The sequence below is a fragment of the Macrobrachium rosenbergii genome, chromosome 53, assembly GCF_040412425.1.
Source record: "Macrobrachium rosenbergii isolate ZJJX-2024 chromosome 53, ASM4041242v1, whole genome shotgun sequence".
Classification (NCBI taxonomy): domain Eukaryota; kingdom Metazoa; phylum Arthropoda; class Malacostraca; order Decapoda; family Palaemonidae; genus Macrobrachium; species Macrobrachium rosenbergii.
Genome location: NC_089793.1, coordinates 5,597,824 through 5,614,592, shown reverse-complemented (window position 1 = coordinate 5,614,592; position 16,769 = coordinate 5,597,824). Strand labels below are relative to the sequence as shown.

Here is a 16,769-nt window from a genome sequence, read left to right as displayed (position 1 = left end):
AAAGTAATTCTATTTCATCCTTTTCGATTTGCATGAAATTAATACAACTTAAAAGGAATAAATAAATGAAAAGTGAGAAAAAAATATATGAAAAGACACAGCTACTGTTTTATGGCATTTGAGAAACAGAACACTTCGCTAAAATGGTTTCTTTAAGACAATAGAGCGTTCGTGAATTAATGTACTTGTTGAATAAATATTCATAAAATAATGTGTAAAATAAAAATATAAAAATAACCAATCAAAACAAAAAGTAAAAACTAAACAAGTAAAACCACTGTCCAAGACAGCTCTACTTTAGACTAATGGCAATCACAAAAAGCCAAGTGTACCCAGAACGAAAACAATTCAGTAGCAGAGATGCCGATATGCATAAAATAATGTATAAAATATAAATATTAAAATAACGAATTAAAACAAAAAGTAAAAAGAAACAAGTAAAATCACTGTCCAAGATAGTTTCTTTAGACTAATGGTGATCACAAAAAGATAAGTGTACCCAGAACAACAATTCAAGCAGAGATGCTGGGACATGCAATCAACCATATATATACCCTGTATATATATAATGTGTATATATATATATATATATATATATATATATATATATATATATATAGTCACAATAAACAAAACAAATTAATTTTAAATTTTTTAATATGACAGAACCTGTTACTGTAAGCCTACGCATGAGAGCCCAAAGGGAATATATATATATATATATATATATATATATATATATATATATATATATATATATATATATATTATATATATATATGATATATATATATATATGTGTGTGTCACAATAAACAAAACGACTGACGACGCAAGTGCGCAAACGCAGACGACTCCCTGCTTCCTGTAGGCCTACGCATGAAAGTCCACCAGGATACCGATTACGTAACACGCCAGGCTTTGTCAATTTATATCCAAACCATTCACGAAACCATGACGATAATTCATTAAGGCATTCAAGTAAGGCATGACTGAATACCTGGCATACAATTTAATCCCTTGGTAACACATATGGTTCCAAACGATTTAAAATAAAAGGGATACGAAAGACTAACGCAGGAACGTTAATAGTAACGACGCAGGAACGCGCATCGCAGGATCCGTGAAAAAAAGTATTATATTACTACCTGGCACCTCTCCTCTCATCCTACCTTCCAGTTACAGGCGATAATTCCGTGTTCGTGAACTACCTTCAACATTCTCCTCACGGGAGATGCTACTACCAAACCGTTCCTCTGGACCCATTTGCATGTGAAAGTCACGGCAAGCACACACGCAACGCGCAGCAGGAATGCAAACAAAACATTACGGTTTCACTCAAGGATATAAAAATGTTTTCCCTTTTTACCTTGATATAATCAAATAGGACCTATCTGATCGTCACCAACCACAAGACCTTCGGAACCTACGCTCGAATAACGACGACATGAAAGCGAATGTACCAGTTGATCGCAGCATTCAATCAAGCAGGGATCCCCCTGCGGCAACAAACAAAATGGAATTTGGAGGAAAACTTACGGCCCGGAGGGATTCACCTACAGCCTCGGAGCACAAACACAGATCCTCACTAACACCGCCACACTCGTGGGGGTGTGGTCTTGTGTGGTGTGGCTTGGGTGGTGGTACCCGCTGAGAGTTTTCGAGAATGCCAAACAAAGGGAGATGTTTTACCTTTAATTAATTCTTTGTGTCACATTATACGGACCTGGTAAGTTGCAAAATAACTGCTAAGTATATTCGCGAATATGTTTGTATGGAATCATAATTCAGTAAAAAGAAATAGTCTAACTATAGGCTGGAGTATGGCAGCGTTGCCAATTCGTGACTTTGTGAATATTTGTTCATTTGTATTCGTAACATTTCTACGCATTACATTTAAAGTTTAATTACGGATACGTCCAAATACTTTCTCATAATTCCAACATATCAAACAACCTTACGCCACAAGTTTTTTGCTGAAACTTTTCAAAGTACTGACCTAAGTGAGATAATACGAACGATAAATAGAGAACAATTAAGTCAGACGTGACAGTGAACGATACCTAATGAAACGTCTCCTAACCACTAGAGAACGGTTCGGCCCAAACATCTTCTGGAGGCTTGATAACATTGCATTGCCGAAATAGGCGCTTGAGTGATTGGTTAATGCTAGTTTATTTGAAGAGACATGCTCTTCGTGTTTGTACGCATGCAATTTACCAAACATGTTTAGTTATATAGCCCGAGACAAGAATGTTTAAGCAAACTTTGATAGTATGTTCACGCTGAATACAACACACAAACTATTTGACAATCGTCTGAAGAATAAGTAAATCTCGCCTTCAGTTTTTTGTTCATTTACGCTGTTTGCACTGAAAGCCAATCATATTTCGTTACTTCAAAAGACAGACAGCCGTGCTGCTATAAAATATAAATATTCTTTCGATCGGGGAAGCTAAACAACGTTGTATGTGGTCAGTGCATGAGGGGTGACTCGTAACATAGCCGGATATTTCAGGATTTAAAAGCGCCGAGGTCATCCATGGTTTCAAGGTCGTGAAGATGCAACTTCATCCCTCCCTGTATGTATATATATATATATACAGTATATAATATATATATGTATATAATATATATATGGGATGAAATATATCTTCATGACCCTATGAAAACCACTATTATATATATATATATATATATATATAAATTATATACCCTATAAACCATATATAATTATATTTATATATATATATATATATATACATATATATATACATATATATATATAATATATATATATATATAGATAGACAGAGAGAGAGAGAATAGACAGGACAGAATAGACTGCCACTTACTTAGATTTAGCCAGCCTTGGGCTAGCACGGGCTCATGCTCTACAGCAGCCCGTAAAGAGAGAGAGAGAGAGTAGAGAGAGAGAGAGAGAGAGAGAGAGAGAGAGAGAGAGAGAGAGAGAGAGCCGAACTGTGGACGAACTCCCGTGCAGGAAACTTACAACATGGGTATTCTGTGATTCATCTCACCCCTCCCCCACCATCATCCAAAATATTTACCCCCGAAAACCTAAACGAATCCAGTTTTTCCATTCTTCCCCCATCCCTATCAGCATTCACTGCTTTATCTTCCTGGTTCTCCTTTACCCTCATTTATTCTCAACTTTTTTTCTCAACTTTCCAGTTTACCTTCCTTCACAGGAAATCTGATTAAAATATTAAATTAATTATAGTCAAGAATGGGGGTGTAATGCAAATAAGAACGTTGGGACTGCAGTACATCTAAGAATATTTAAAGTAAGCAACCACGGCATAAACACAAAAGGAACCACGATAAAAAAAAAAATCGTAATACTATCACTAAGAATTTCAAATTCCAACAAGCTTCGAGCAGGAAATCTATTCACGAACCTATAAAAAGGCAGGGGATTCTTCATTGCCCTTATGCAGTCCTCTAACATCTATTAAAGGCCATCATTCAAAACTGAAGATACAAAAGAAAAAAAAAACTTCAGGCCGGGTCACCTTGACATGAGTGAACAATAAAACTTATTTTATGGCACCAGCTTCATTTTACAATCCTTCACTTCCATATAGATTTATTTCTGTTTACATTCGTGGTAACATGGAGATTCAGCAACTCAAAAACTCTTGTTTATATTTATTTATATAATCAATGAAGGCTGTTTTCCTCTGTATTGAGTTCAAGGGATAAGAAATCCTGTTCCAAAGAACACGTAGGGTGCACTGTAGGCACTACTTGGTTCTTGCAATGCCCTTGTCAGCCCCTAGCTGCAGCCCTTTCATTCAGCACACCTGTACCTCGTTCATATTCTCTTTCTTCCATCTTACTTTCCACCCTCCCCTAAAAATAATTCATAGTGCAACAACTGCGAGGATTTTTTTTCCTCCTGTTACACTTTTCAAACCTTCTTTACTCTCAAATTCCCTTTCAGCGCTGAATGACCTCGCAAGTCCCAGCACTTGGCCTCTGGCCTAAATTTTATACTCCGGTTCCAATTCCTGATCTGTATCTGACTTAGATAAAACTTAAACTTTAAGCATGTCCTTACTACTAATACTCCATCTGTCACTTTTAATGACTGATTTATGATACAAAGCACTGGAGCACATTCCGACATTCAGCGCCTAAGACAGTGAATAAAGGGAGTTAGAGTGGTTGGAAAGCAAGGCAATGAAGTACCACGATCTACAGGTGGAAAGAGTAGAAAATTCCCAATGTTGCACTAGGAAGTAATAGTTAGAGGCGTTGAACAGCAAGATAGAAGTAAGGAAACGGGAATGTTTGTAAAGTGATAGAATTAAATGTTGCATTACGGCAACAGCGATAATTCCCATACTGCATTTTGTTGAAGGATAATAACAAAAGATATCTTTAAAAGAATACCGTAAGATATTCACGAGAAAATATATGATATCTATAATATAACAGATATTAGATAACACTGTTGTCAAATACTAAAAGCAGACCTCTAGAAACAAATAAAAATTTATTTAGCAAAAACAAACAATCCTCTGTTTTGTCTCTCATTCGTTTTTCATTCAACTGGTGGCACAAATATATTAAGTGACCTTGGTGGAAAAGAATAAAAATTCTCCTAAGAGCTTACGTGACCCAGTTTTACATTCTCATAAAAGAAAGTCACAAAGTTCTGGGCCAAGGCTTTTTCTCTGCACTTTAATGAACTTCCTGGAATAAAAATTCATGTCGGCGAGCCCTTCCTATCTCTTTGTCTCGGTCACAAATAAAAATGTATGCATCTATGTTTATAATTTCTCACACAAAGAACCTCTAATGCTTACAGTGCACCATAATGGAAGTGAATCATTTGGCACTAACTCCTAAGGGTAGATTTGAGATTTACTTCACATCCATTAAAATTATGACACAATCACTCACCTCTTTCTTAAGGGCGTCTGCCGATTGTTCGGACGGCAGATAAGGAGTCTTTTCCACAAACGCATCCGGGACGTAGCCGAAGAAGGAGGTACCCAACGTCCTGGGCTTGGGTTTGTCTTGCCCAAGACCCGGGATCCACTGGGGCACTTCATCGTCCTTCTCCTCCTGGTGGCGGGATGCACGTCGAAGACCAGCTGACATCCTGAAGGGGTAGAATCCCGTGAAAATCAATTTCAGTTGCAGGAAATAAAAATGAAAATATTGAATGAAAAAAAGATAAAAAATGATTTAGCATTATTGACCTAACCGAGTCCCTGTCTCTTCCTCTATACCGAATTAAACTGACTATAGGTCATTAATGAACTAGAAACATAATATTCAGCTGCATTTCTGAACCAGTGACCTCCCCATCCAGTCTCTGTTTAATACAAACAAACCAGTTTTATGGAAATAATGGGTAACAGTTATGAAGTGTCTTGAGTTTTAAATAGATTGTAAAGAGTCTTACCTGTTGAATGTTTTAGGGTCTGATTCTCGCTAGGTCAGACGTTACGGGCTCTCGGATTATTTTTGATTCCCAAACAAGGAGTGCACGCCTGGAAGAGACAATCAACATGAATGAAGGTAAACCCAGAAAATCTGGCAGCAAATCATTTACAAGTTACCAGACAGGTGAATGTCAATTTTCCGTTATGGTTCTCCTTGGGGGTAGTGCTGTCAGGTACACCTCATGTAGTGCAGGCATAGAGCGTCCTTAGGCCCCTGACATAATCCACCATTTCTTTTACTGTACTCAATTCTGTTCTATTTCTTCCATCTTCCTTTCCACCCTCTCCTAACAGTTGATTCATAGTGCAACTGCAAGGTCTTCCTCCTGTTACACCTTTCAAACCTTTTTACTCTATATTCTAAAAGAGTAAAAAGGAAACCAACTAGCAAATAGTTACGAGTTCTGGACTTACGTGAACGTCAATTTTCCGTTACGGTTCTCCTTGGCTAAAGGCTGTCAAGATTCAATAAACATGTTAAATTAATCTACATCGCTTTATGTCAAAACACTGTTTACCCAGAGAGAGCAACATGGAGGAATATTCGTACTCTGCTCACTTCTGCATATGATTACAAAGTGACTTTACAAACAGAAATATCATTCATTAGAACTAACCCCGGACTTTGATGATCTAACCCTGCCACTTTGTTCTTGCATTTATCTGAAAATTTCATTTTCATATTATATGACATGGAAAATTTAACTATCATTTAATTATATGACATGAAAAATGTAAATATCATGTTATGGAAGACTTCAAAAATATTTAAATATTGCCATAAGACATGGGACATAAATATATCATCATATAAAAAAAAAGAATTACATTACCTGTGGCATGAAAAATGCAAATGTTTTATGACATGGTAAAATCTATGCGAGGAATAAGTTCTAGACAAAGAACTCTCATTACTGATAACGTATACTTCTAAGATCCGTTTCACTTATGATACCAGCCTGTAATAACGGGAGCCATTGGCCTCTAATTAGGCCGAATTTAACCTCTGGCCTCGAACAACCTCTGACATCATAAATCACCTTAATAATCGGGTCGAGATGATTGCCGTAAACGATATTCTGGGACTGGATAATCATCCAGAAAGGAAAGACGCCCTCTCATTATGCAAGCTAATTTGGTTCATTAAGAGATGGAACTTTTTAGTCGTTCCAGTGACTAGCTTAAACTGGGTCAGGAGGTCAAGATCTATCCTGATTAACTTGGGAGAGTGGGGGGTGGGTGGTTTCAAGGGAATTCTCTCTCTCTCTCTCTCTGATTCATAGAAATTCTTTTTCTCTCTCTGATTCATAGGAATTCTGTCTGTCTGTCTGTCTCTCTCTCTCTCTCAGATTCATAGGAATTCTCTCTCTCTCTCTCTCTCTCTCTCAGATTCATAAGAATTCTCTCTCTCTAAGATTCATAGGAATTCTCTCTCTCTCTCTCTCTCTCTCTCTCTCTCAGATTCATAAGAATTCTCTCTCTCTCTCTCTCTCTAGGATTCACAGGAATTCTCTCTCTCTCAGATTCATAGGAATTCTCTCTCTCTCTCTCTCTCTCTCTCTCTCTCAGAAACACACAAGCACACACGAGACGTGGTTTGACTTTTTTTTTTAGCCCTGTGTCACTTCAGCTGAACTACGTATAAATACCATAAATACATTGTCTGAAGATATCATATATTTTAGCATTCTATTCATTTAAGTTATCTATTTCCTTTCAGGTACATTTCTACAATGTTAATCAGTTTATTCATCCAAATACGCTTGTTTCTCTGTCACACCAAGTTCTAAACACAAGCACATGCACATACATTATATGTACATATGTATATATATACATATATATATAATATATATATATATTTATATATATATATATATATATATATATATATATATATATATATATATATATATATATATATATATATATATACATATATACCAGCACGCCCGTCCTAAAGATGGCGAAGACATAGCTTCGTCCAATGCGTACTAAACATGGTGGCAAAGGAAAGATCATTCTGCAGTGTAATAACAAGGCAACAGCAGCAGCAGTAGTATGACCTGAGAAACAGCAGCACAGCAGCAGCAGCATCTCACAGCTTCATTGGGGTCAGTCATAAAATTGCCCCACGTTCGAATTCGCACGCGAGGCGACGGACATAAAAAGTAAACAACCTGTTTTTTTTTTTTTTTTTTTAGGTGTAGTGTTCATGCGTCAGGGGTAACACGAATGATGGATGGTATAAATGCGGGGAGAGAAGAAGATGTTGTCGTGTTCCTTCAGAGAAGTCACCGACTTAAAAAAAAAAAAAAAAAAAAATATATATATATATATATATATATATATATATATATATATATATATATACTGTATATATATATATATAAATATATTTATATATATATATATATATATATATATATATATATATATATATATATATATATATATATATATATATATATATATATATATATATATATATATATCATATTATACTCTATATTGATTAGCTGTGCTCTAATTATTAGTAATGCATGTAACTCTTTTGATTTATTGATAATAATAATAATAATAATAATAATAACAATAATAATAATAATAATAATAATAAATTGTATAAATACTATGTAATAGATAAAAACAAAAATTTCCGAACACCTGGCTGATGAGGAACACAGTTCAGGTGTTCGAAAGTCTTTGTTGTCATCTTTTACACAGTAATAACTATTTACTCTATAATTATCTTTCACACAGCAATAACAACTGACTATATGATTGTGGCTTTTCATTCCACAACTGTTTTTTCACGAGACTGTGAATTTCTTACCAATAATAATGATAATGATAAAGCCATCATTTTGACGACAATAACACTCAGCTACCTAGTTAGTCTGTTGGTCCCCCCAACCTAATTTGTAACACTACCTGGAGCACCGAGTAAAAGTCGACTGAATCACCAGGAAGGTGTCGTATTCCGCAGAGGGGAAAAGGACCAAAACGAGAGAGTACGCGACGCCCACGAAAAATACAAATTTGGGGGAAGTACGGAATAATCTGTAACAGATGTCATTTCATCAACGACATCAGGTAAGCTTCTGATTTCATGGCCTGTTTTCCCAAGAGGTTAAAGCGCAGTTTTATCTAATTTACCTAAGAGTCGCCATCTATAATGCGTCACTAAAATCGAGATGAACTTCGCAAGGAAATTCATAGGCAAAAAAGTTCACCATGAATTATATATTACATAATGAGCCTCACTTTCCTTTTTCTCCAATGCATAGGTCATAGGATATGCGACAAAATGCCCTCCACTAGCCCAGGCCCGAAAAAAACAGGAATAGGCTATATACTTTTCACTTTAAGGAAAAACTTGAAAAACCGATGTTCTAGTTCTTCACTCATGCAATTCACTTTTGCATATACATTTCTCTGACTTCTTATGTGTTTCCCGAGTCATTTAACCTATCCATCACCACACACCTTCACTACAACAAAGCATCCATTCCTGGGTAGCCATGCCCATCCCTGGGCTTTCCTCCGAGACTCAAAATTTTGTAAAAACGCCTCGAAGTTAAATTACTTCTGTTTTCAGTGTCTTTCACCGCTCAGAGGCAGCTCAACTCCCCTCAGTTCCCCTCATCTGCCAATCATCTCGTGATCTGGAGTGAGGGGAGTGCAACTAATTTACTTTAGGAACTTCTTTATGACACATCTGACAATCTCTGAGAGAGAGAGAGAGAGAGAGAGAGAGAGAGAGAGAGAGAGAGAGAGAGAGAGAGAGACTTGAGGTAGGGCAGCCCAGTACACAGAATGTAGCATAATGTTCATTAATACTAAAAGGTGCTTGTGTGTGTGTGTGTGTGTGTGTGTGTGTGAGAGAGTGTAGAGAGAGAGTTCAAACCTGAGTTAGGGTAGCCCAGTAAACAGAATATCTCACGATATACATTAATATCAAAAGGTGCATATGTTTATAAAGTTAATTTTAACACACCGTAGAGAGAGAGAGAGAGAGAGAGAGAGAGAGAGAGAGAGAGAGAGAGAGAGAGAGAGGGGTTCAGTCAAGCTGGGGTTCTACTGTGTAAGTACCAGTGACATTCTTCCGAGTATAGATCTTGATTCGTCAAAAGGGAGACGTTATTTCTTATCTATGGTATAGATAACTTCTTTGGGTTTTTTCCTTCTGCTATTTTTTGGCGGACAGGTCAAACTAATCAGCCCATTTCACAGTTGAAGAGAAACTTCTGAAAGTTTGGTGTTTCCTCTCTCTCTCTCTCTCTCTCTCTCTCTCTCTCTCTCTCTCTCTCTCTCTCTCAAGCAACTCATCAGATTAAATCCTCCTCAGACCTAAAGGTTGTTTTTACGATGTCACCTACACGTCACTAGCGCCATCTGTTAACCTTGTGAAGAAGTCAGTAGGCCTACGGTGGAACCCATTTCGACCACTCATTCTCCCCTCCCCTGGGTTTTGGCACTTAACATTCGTCATCCCTTAACAAACTCAACATATGGAAGGGTTTATGGACAGACAAACTGAGAGAGAGAGAGAGAGAGAGAGAGAGAGAGAGAGAGAGAGAGAGAGAGAGAGAGAGAGAGAGAATTGAAATATAAACTTGCGCTCCAGTTCCACCAAGTTTCTGTTATTTTTACATTAAGAAATGTTCTTGCAGACTAACCCTTTTACACTGAAATTATTTACGAAATTTTTTAACTAATTTCTTTTTTATTCATTTTGACTATCAGTGCATGAGCACGGGGCCATTGCCTTAATTTTCAAATGAAATGCGCGAGACCTATTTTCTATTCATTAGCTATACATACGTGTTTATGGCATAATATTTTTTCCCTGTGCTGCCAGGCTTTGGAATTTCTGAATCTTTTAATGTGGGTGTTAAAAGAATCTCTGACTGAGAAAGAAAAACTTCTCAAGGCTTATGATTCAATGTTAACAAAGCCAATTTCTCTCTTACTTCTTCACTACGTCCTTAAGTGCCTCATTATCTTCGTGAATCTTGAAATTCAACCCTATTAAAACATGGTCTAAGATGCATACGTAGGAAGCGACATGTCTTCGAAACATGTTAACACAGCCATAGCTATGTCTAATGATGGCGGTGGTATTTATTTAAGTCATTTTTATTCTGAGCAGCTTAGTCATCTGCATACGTGACTGCCGTTCTTGTACTGAGAATTATTTATACAGCGGAACTTTAGAATTTTCTTATGCTAACATCTGGATACAGATATTTTTTATAAGGATTGCTTCAGATCTTGTTCTCGGCGCCTACTGGAATTTGTGAACTACTTCTTCGCAGTCTGTGTAACATGTAAAAAGGCTACTCTAGGACAGGTATTGTAAAGACTGCATAATCTGTAATATCTTGTTTTTTTATCATTACTTTCCTTCTCCATCCATAAAATTTCCTTAAAACATTATTTTGACTTTCTCCAGTAAGAACAACATATTTCTATGCACTGTGCTGTATACTGTTTTAGGGGCTTTTATGATATCAATTTGTTTTATATCTTATGAATTTCATATTACCAATCTTTATAAAACGTCTATAACAAAAAATTATTTTACTATCGAATATTTCTGTGTCCATAACCTTCGCTGCTTGTGACACCAGATAATTTAATACTACATCAGTCAATCAATTTTTCGCAATTTCTTTCCAAGACAGCTATATAAATTTAGAAAACTAAAAATCCTATTGGCTTACTACCACCGAAACCTAAGCAAAGATTACTTAGGCAGTACTGATGCTTACAAAAATTAATTTTATTATTTACAGATATTTTTCAGGGCGGAGACCGAGAAGGCTATAATATGCTCCTGCCTAAAACAGGTTTGGTCACTGTAAGATTAGGAGGAAAGGGTAAGTGATAGAGTAAGGACAGTGAAATAGAGAGGTTTTAAAGGAATAAGATGTTGAAAGGTTTGCAAGGAATAAGATGTGGAAAGAGAAAGGGAATAGGATTGAAAGGACAGAGAAGTAGAGAGAGGTTTGGAAAGGAATAGAATTTGAAAGGACAGAAGTAGAGAGGTTTGAATGGAATAAGATGTAGAAAGGTTTGAAAGGAATAAAATGTAGAAAGGTTTGAAAGGAATAAGATGTAGAAAGGTTTGAAAGGAATAAGATATAGAAAGGTTTGAAAGGAATAAGACGTAGAAAGGTTCGAAAGGAATAAGATAGAGAAAGGTTTGAAAGGAGAAAAATGTAGAAAGGTTTGAAAGTCATAAGACGTAGAAAGGTTTGAAAGTCATAAGACGTAAAGAAGCTTGAAATGAATAAGACGTACACGACTAACAAAAGCTAGGAAAAATATAAAACCTTATTATGAAGATGTGACATAAACGAAAATAGGATAAAAACAGTTCGTTGGTGCTATACTAAGTACCGAAGGAATTGCTGGCTGTCGAAGAGCAAAAACTTATAAAGAAGATTACTGGCAACTCCCATCTTCAATATTATTCATGTTTACGTTGCGGAATCTTCTGCAAATATTATCATCATTAAAGACTTCCTATGCCCGGGTTTTCATTCAAGATGATCAGTTACTTGGGTAGTTACTAAATATGCCCAAAACATATTACCAATTGCATATACAACCACGTAATTGAAGCAAGACTTAATTTACATAAGAATTGAAAATATATTTCTTGAGAATCATGTGTCATTCACTATACCTCCACAAAGACAAACGGACAGAATAACTTGTCACTCAGTATAACTTAACAAAGACAGACAGACAGACAGAAGGATGATGGACCTTCATTCAGTATTATGGAAATTACTGTCAGGATGAGTCGCCATCTTTCCCGAATAACGTTCTCAGACGATCTCATTTACATGAAAAAAAAACTGAAAAGAAATAAAAGAAGAAGATGGTTTCTTTATAACAGTTTGATGTGATTGGTCACAGTAAGTAAGATATATATGGCTCTGTTTCAGTTCAAAGGGTAATAATCCTTCGCTATTCAGTGTACCAATTTTCCAAGGGAACTGCAAAAAGATCAGTGTAACTGAAATAATGACGTCTTTAGGATGAATTACGGGGCATTAACCTCCCTTTAAACGTGGTATTGCTTTTTGGTCTAATATATATATATATATATATATATATATATATATATATATATATATATATATATATATATATATATATATATACATATACACACACACACACACACACAAGTACACACACATACATATATATATATATATATATATATATATATATATATATATATATATATATATATACAGTATATATGTAATTAGCATTCTCGCCCTACTATTGTAATTTGACCCGAGACCGATCCACGAAGGAAAAAACAACTTAGGCCCACGTCATGAAAAATCCATTGGGGCTCTGATAAGCTCAAAGAGTAAATTCTGTCCCTCATGCTAGGTATAATATGGTCGGTGGCAACCAGGTAAGAGAAAGTGCATAGGGCTAGCAACCTCATCCTATTAAGAATTGATGGGAAACTGATGAAAAATGTTCCTTGCATAATTGTAAAAAAAAAAAAGGATACCTTTATGCAACTATTCCTGACTGAAGGCAGAAGTAACGCACTATGATCAATCACTTAGTGTTGCTTTAAGCCAACTGGTTCGTGGAGTTCGGTCGAATACCCCCAACAACTTTGGGAAAAGGCTTCCAAAACACTGACCAAACCGGACCCCTTTTGCAAAAAGCAACAGACAGTCCAGAACAACAAAGGCTGATTACCAAAATCTGACGGTTTTGAAGCCAATGTTTTTGTCTTCTGAGCAGTCGTAATGCCACCAATTCTCGATCCAAAATAAGACCCGACTTCTTGCAATAACAGTAATGAAGACGTGTCCAGGGTCTACATTTTTGTAAATTACATACTCTCTCTCTCTCTCTCTCTCTCTCTCTCTCTCTCTCTCTCTCTCTCAAAAAACGCTCTTTCCTAACGTCACAATATCATCAACAACAGAAGGAATGCCGGATTTTTTTCCCAGAATGACCGAATGACAACCTTCCCACCATTACCAACAGTTCCGTCTTACCTTCCCAGGATTACCAACCTCTCTCCTGAAGCAAATCACGCAGAAAGCCTGGGGGCCATGTTCTTACGGTCTTTGAGCGAGGTATATAACACTTCAAAATTGACCACTGAAGAGGCGATTAGTTTGTTCCACTTCCTCATGGCTTTTCTCGAGAATGCTATATTTTGACAGCCTTTTGTCTATATCCTTTCAAACACTACAGCAATCGTTTACGTGATTTTGCTTGGGTAAATTGTTTTCACGCAAGCACTGCTTGTGTGGGTATTTTTGAGTAAACTAAATTTTTCATTACGACAAAGTACAGTATTTTATTTACCATAAGATATTATAAACTTCAGAGGCTGATTGGAAAGAAGGACCCCCAGCACCTCTCTCTCTCTCTCTCTCTCTCTCTCTCTCTCTCTCTCTCTCTCTCTCTCTCTCTCTCTGTTTTGTTAAATCTATCCCAATTCCTTATAAAATGATGGGGCGAGAATGATCTTATGATAATGCGTGATAGCTGTCATCAATGATTCTTCAACTGATTTTAGAATCCTTTACTAAAGGGCTTCAGATAAGAACGCTAAACGTTCCTTCCCTCCCACCACCCTAAGGGGGGTGGGGGTTGGAAGGTGAGAGCTAGGCTAATTCGCCAAAGATAATAAATAGCTGCATATCTAATTAAATGAATTTCCTCAGCCAGCGCAGTTGAATTGGGATGGGAGGGGGCAGGGGAATTTATCTATTCATCTCAGTCTATTTGTCCTAAACTTGAGCTATTTGAGAATGGAGGACAATAGTCATACGGAATTCTCTTTAAATTCTGGGGTGAATATCTTCTAGTTTACTAACTTGAATTTCAAGTCAGTGGCCTCTGTGCGACTGTTCCATATGAATAGTTCATCTTCTAAATATTAATAATAATAATAATAATAATAATAATAATAATAATAATAATAATGGCGACACATCCATAGTTATGCATGGTTACATATAACTAATAATACACACACAATAATAATAATAATAATAATAATAATAATAATAATAATAATAATAAGTCCAAATGCTTGCATCTGGTGCACAAATTACCCGGCAGGAAAATCGGTTCTGGAGCGTATAATATTTAACATTACTTCCAGTCACCCTTCAATCTTTCATTTTGGAGGTAAAAATCAGTGGTCCTCAATCCGATTGTTACTTGCGTGAAAAATGTATGAAAAGTGTAAAACCTAACATTAAACGGAAGCTTATGCAAAAATCAGTTGTCCTCAATCCGATTGTTACTTGCGTGAAAAATGTATGAAAAATTTATGAAAAGTGTAAAACCTAACATTAAACGGAAGCTTAAGGATTCTTATAAGTCCCAATCATTAAGCTGTAAGTCACGTTCATCTTCCATCTCCAAGGAAGTTACTGAAAACCGTTCTCCTTCATTAGACACATCTGCGGGATTCTGAGGCCTGACGTTTGAACGCAACCTAGAACTCTGTGGAGCCATGACCAAAATAGTAACCGTAAAAGCGGCAGAGGGCGGTAAGCTTATAAGGGAGTTGAGATGAATCCATGTTGGGAGTAAGAGACGGTTTATTTATGAGGCGGAAACAGTCAATTTATGTGGAAAATTATGAATAAAGAATTTCGCCTAAAATATCACGAGTGGAAGTCGGCCTCATAACATCACTGTGATGTGATATATACTACTGAGATAACTACTATCTTATTATAATCATCACTGCGATGTGATAATACTACTTAGATAACTACTATCTTATTATAATCATCACTATGCTACTGATAAACTGATATATAATCATCACTGCGAGATATATACTACTATCTTCTTATTATAATCATCACTGCGATGTGATATATGCTACTGAGATAACTACTATCTTATTATAATGTCACTGTTATAATATATACTACTGAGATAACTACTATCTTATTATAATCATCACTGCGATGTGATAATACTACTTAGATAACTACTATCTTATTATAATCATCACTGCGATGTGATATATGCTACTGAGATAACTACTATCTTATTATAATCATCACTGCAATGTGATATATACTACTGAGATAACTACTATCTTTTTATAATCATCACTGACGATGTGATATATGCTACTGAGATAACTACTATCTTTTTATAATCATCACTGACGATGTGATATATGCTACTGAGATAACTACTATCTTACTATAATCATCACTGCGATGTGATATATACTACTGAGATAACTACTATCTTTATCATCCTATTACTATAAACAACTCGTTTTTTTTCTTTTATCCTTCATTCAAATCGATATTCTTTAAGAAGAACAATCCGAGTAATAACTAGAGCTTCTTACACCGTAATTTATTTTACCCATTAATTCACCGGGCGAGACTGGAGTTAACACAAAAATAAAAAAAGCTAAATCAGCAACTTTAGCCTAAAAGAAAAAAAATAGATACTCTCATTAGCAGTAACATATGCAGCTAAACAGAATAACAGATGTTTTCACCTCCAATTGCAGTTTAACCCAATCCACTTCGGAATGGGATTTTATAATTGAACTGGTTTTAAAAATATGCAGTACCGACTGTAAAAAGTTTATTATAAAAGTTGAAAAGGGTTATTTGTTACAATTATGACGATATTGCTCTAGCTCTCTTTTTGTTTAATTGTGAAGACATTAACACGGAGTACTAGTTATAAATACTACAATCACATTCCTTCAATCTCTTTGCCAAAGCTTTCGTACTTTCAAATATATATTACTACAATTATTACAATTTAATTTCATTTCTTTCTCTCACCCTCTCTTGCACGGTTTTGACAATAACATAAATGTGTATTTTTACTGTATTACTTATGCACTTCCTCTCATAAATTTCACTTCCAAGACACTAACATAAAAAAAAAGATGGGAAACGAGAATCTGTTATTATTTACTGCAATAATATTTTTTCCCTCGTTCAATTTTAAAATTTATGAAAAAGAAATTTCCCAGCTCCTTCACTGGCATCTCGTGTTTCGTTCTCTCTCTCTCTCTCTCTCTCTCTCTCTCTCTCTCTCTAACATGTTGAGACAGTGCAGTAAAACAAAGGAGTATATCCTAAGTTTCTATTAGTGTTCTCGTAAGCAACGATGCGACTGGCAGGCGCGCATTTACTTTGTTGCAGGAAATACCGGTGGTATACTGCAGTAGGAATAACTCCTCGCTTCGCTCTTGGGTCTTCCTACAAAAAGATGAGAAGAA

At 35.9% G+C, this 16,769-nt stretch overlaps 1 protein-coding gene across 14 annotated transcripts in view; it reads right to left on the bottom strand.

Moving 5' to 3' along the window:
- CRMP (Collapsin Response Mediator Protein) overlaps positions 1-16,769 on the bottom strand; it is a 189,679-nt gene that overhangs the window by 165,318 nt on the left and 7,592 nt on the right. For 11 of the 14 annotated variants that reach the window (XM_067096539.1, XM_067096534.1, XM_067096536.1 and 8 more), the window contains exons 2-3: positions 5,440-5,527; positions 4,932-5,133 (exon numbers count right to left, since the gene is read on the bottom strand). In XM_067096539.1, the coding sequence (XP_066952640.1) occupies positions 4,932-5,132 (201 nt within the window). In that variant the 5' untranslated portion in view covers position 5,133; positions 5,440-5,527. Of the gene's footprint in view, positions 1-1,538; positions 1,622-4,931; positions 5,134-5,439; positions 5,528-16,769 lie in introns of those variants that run through there. The other 3 variants (XM_067096553.1, XM_067096557.1, XM_067096555.1) reach the window with 3 other exon arrangements.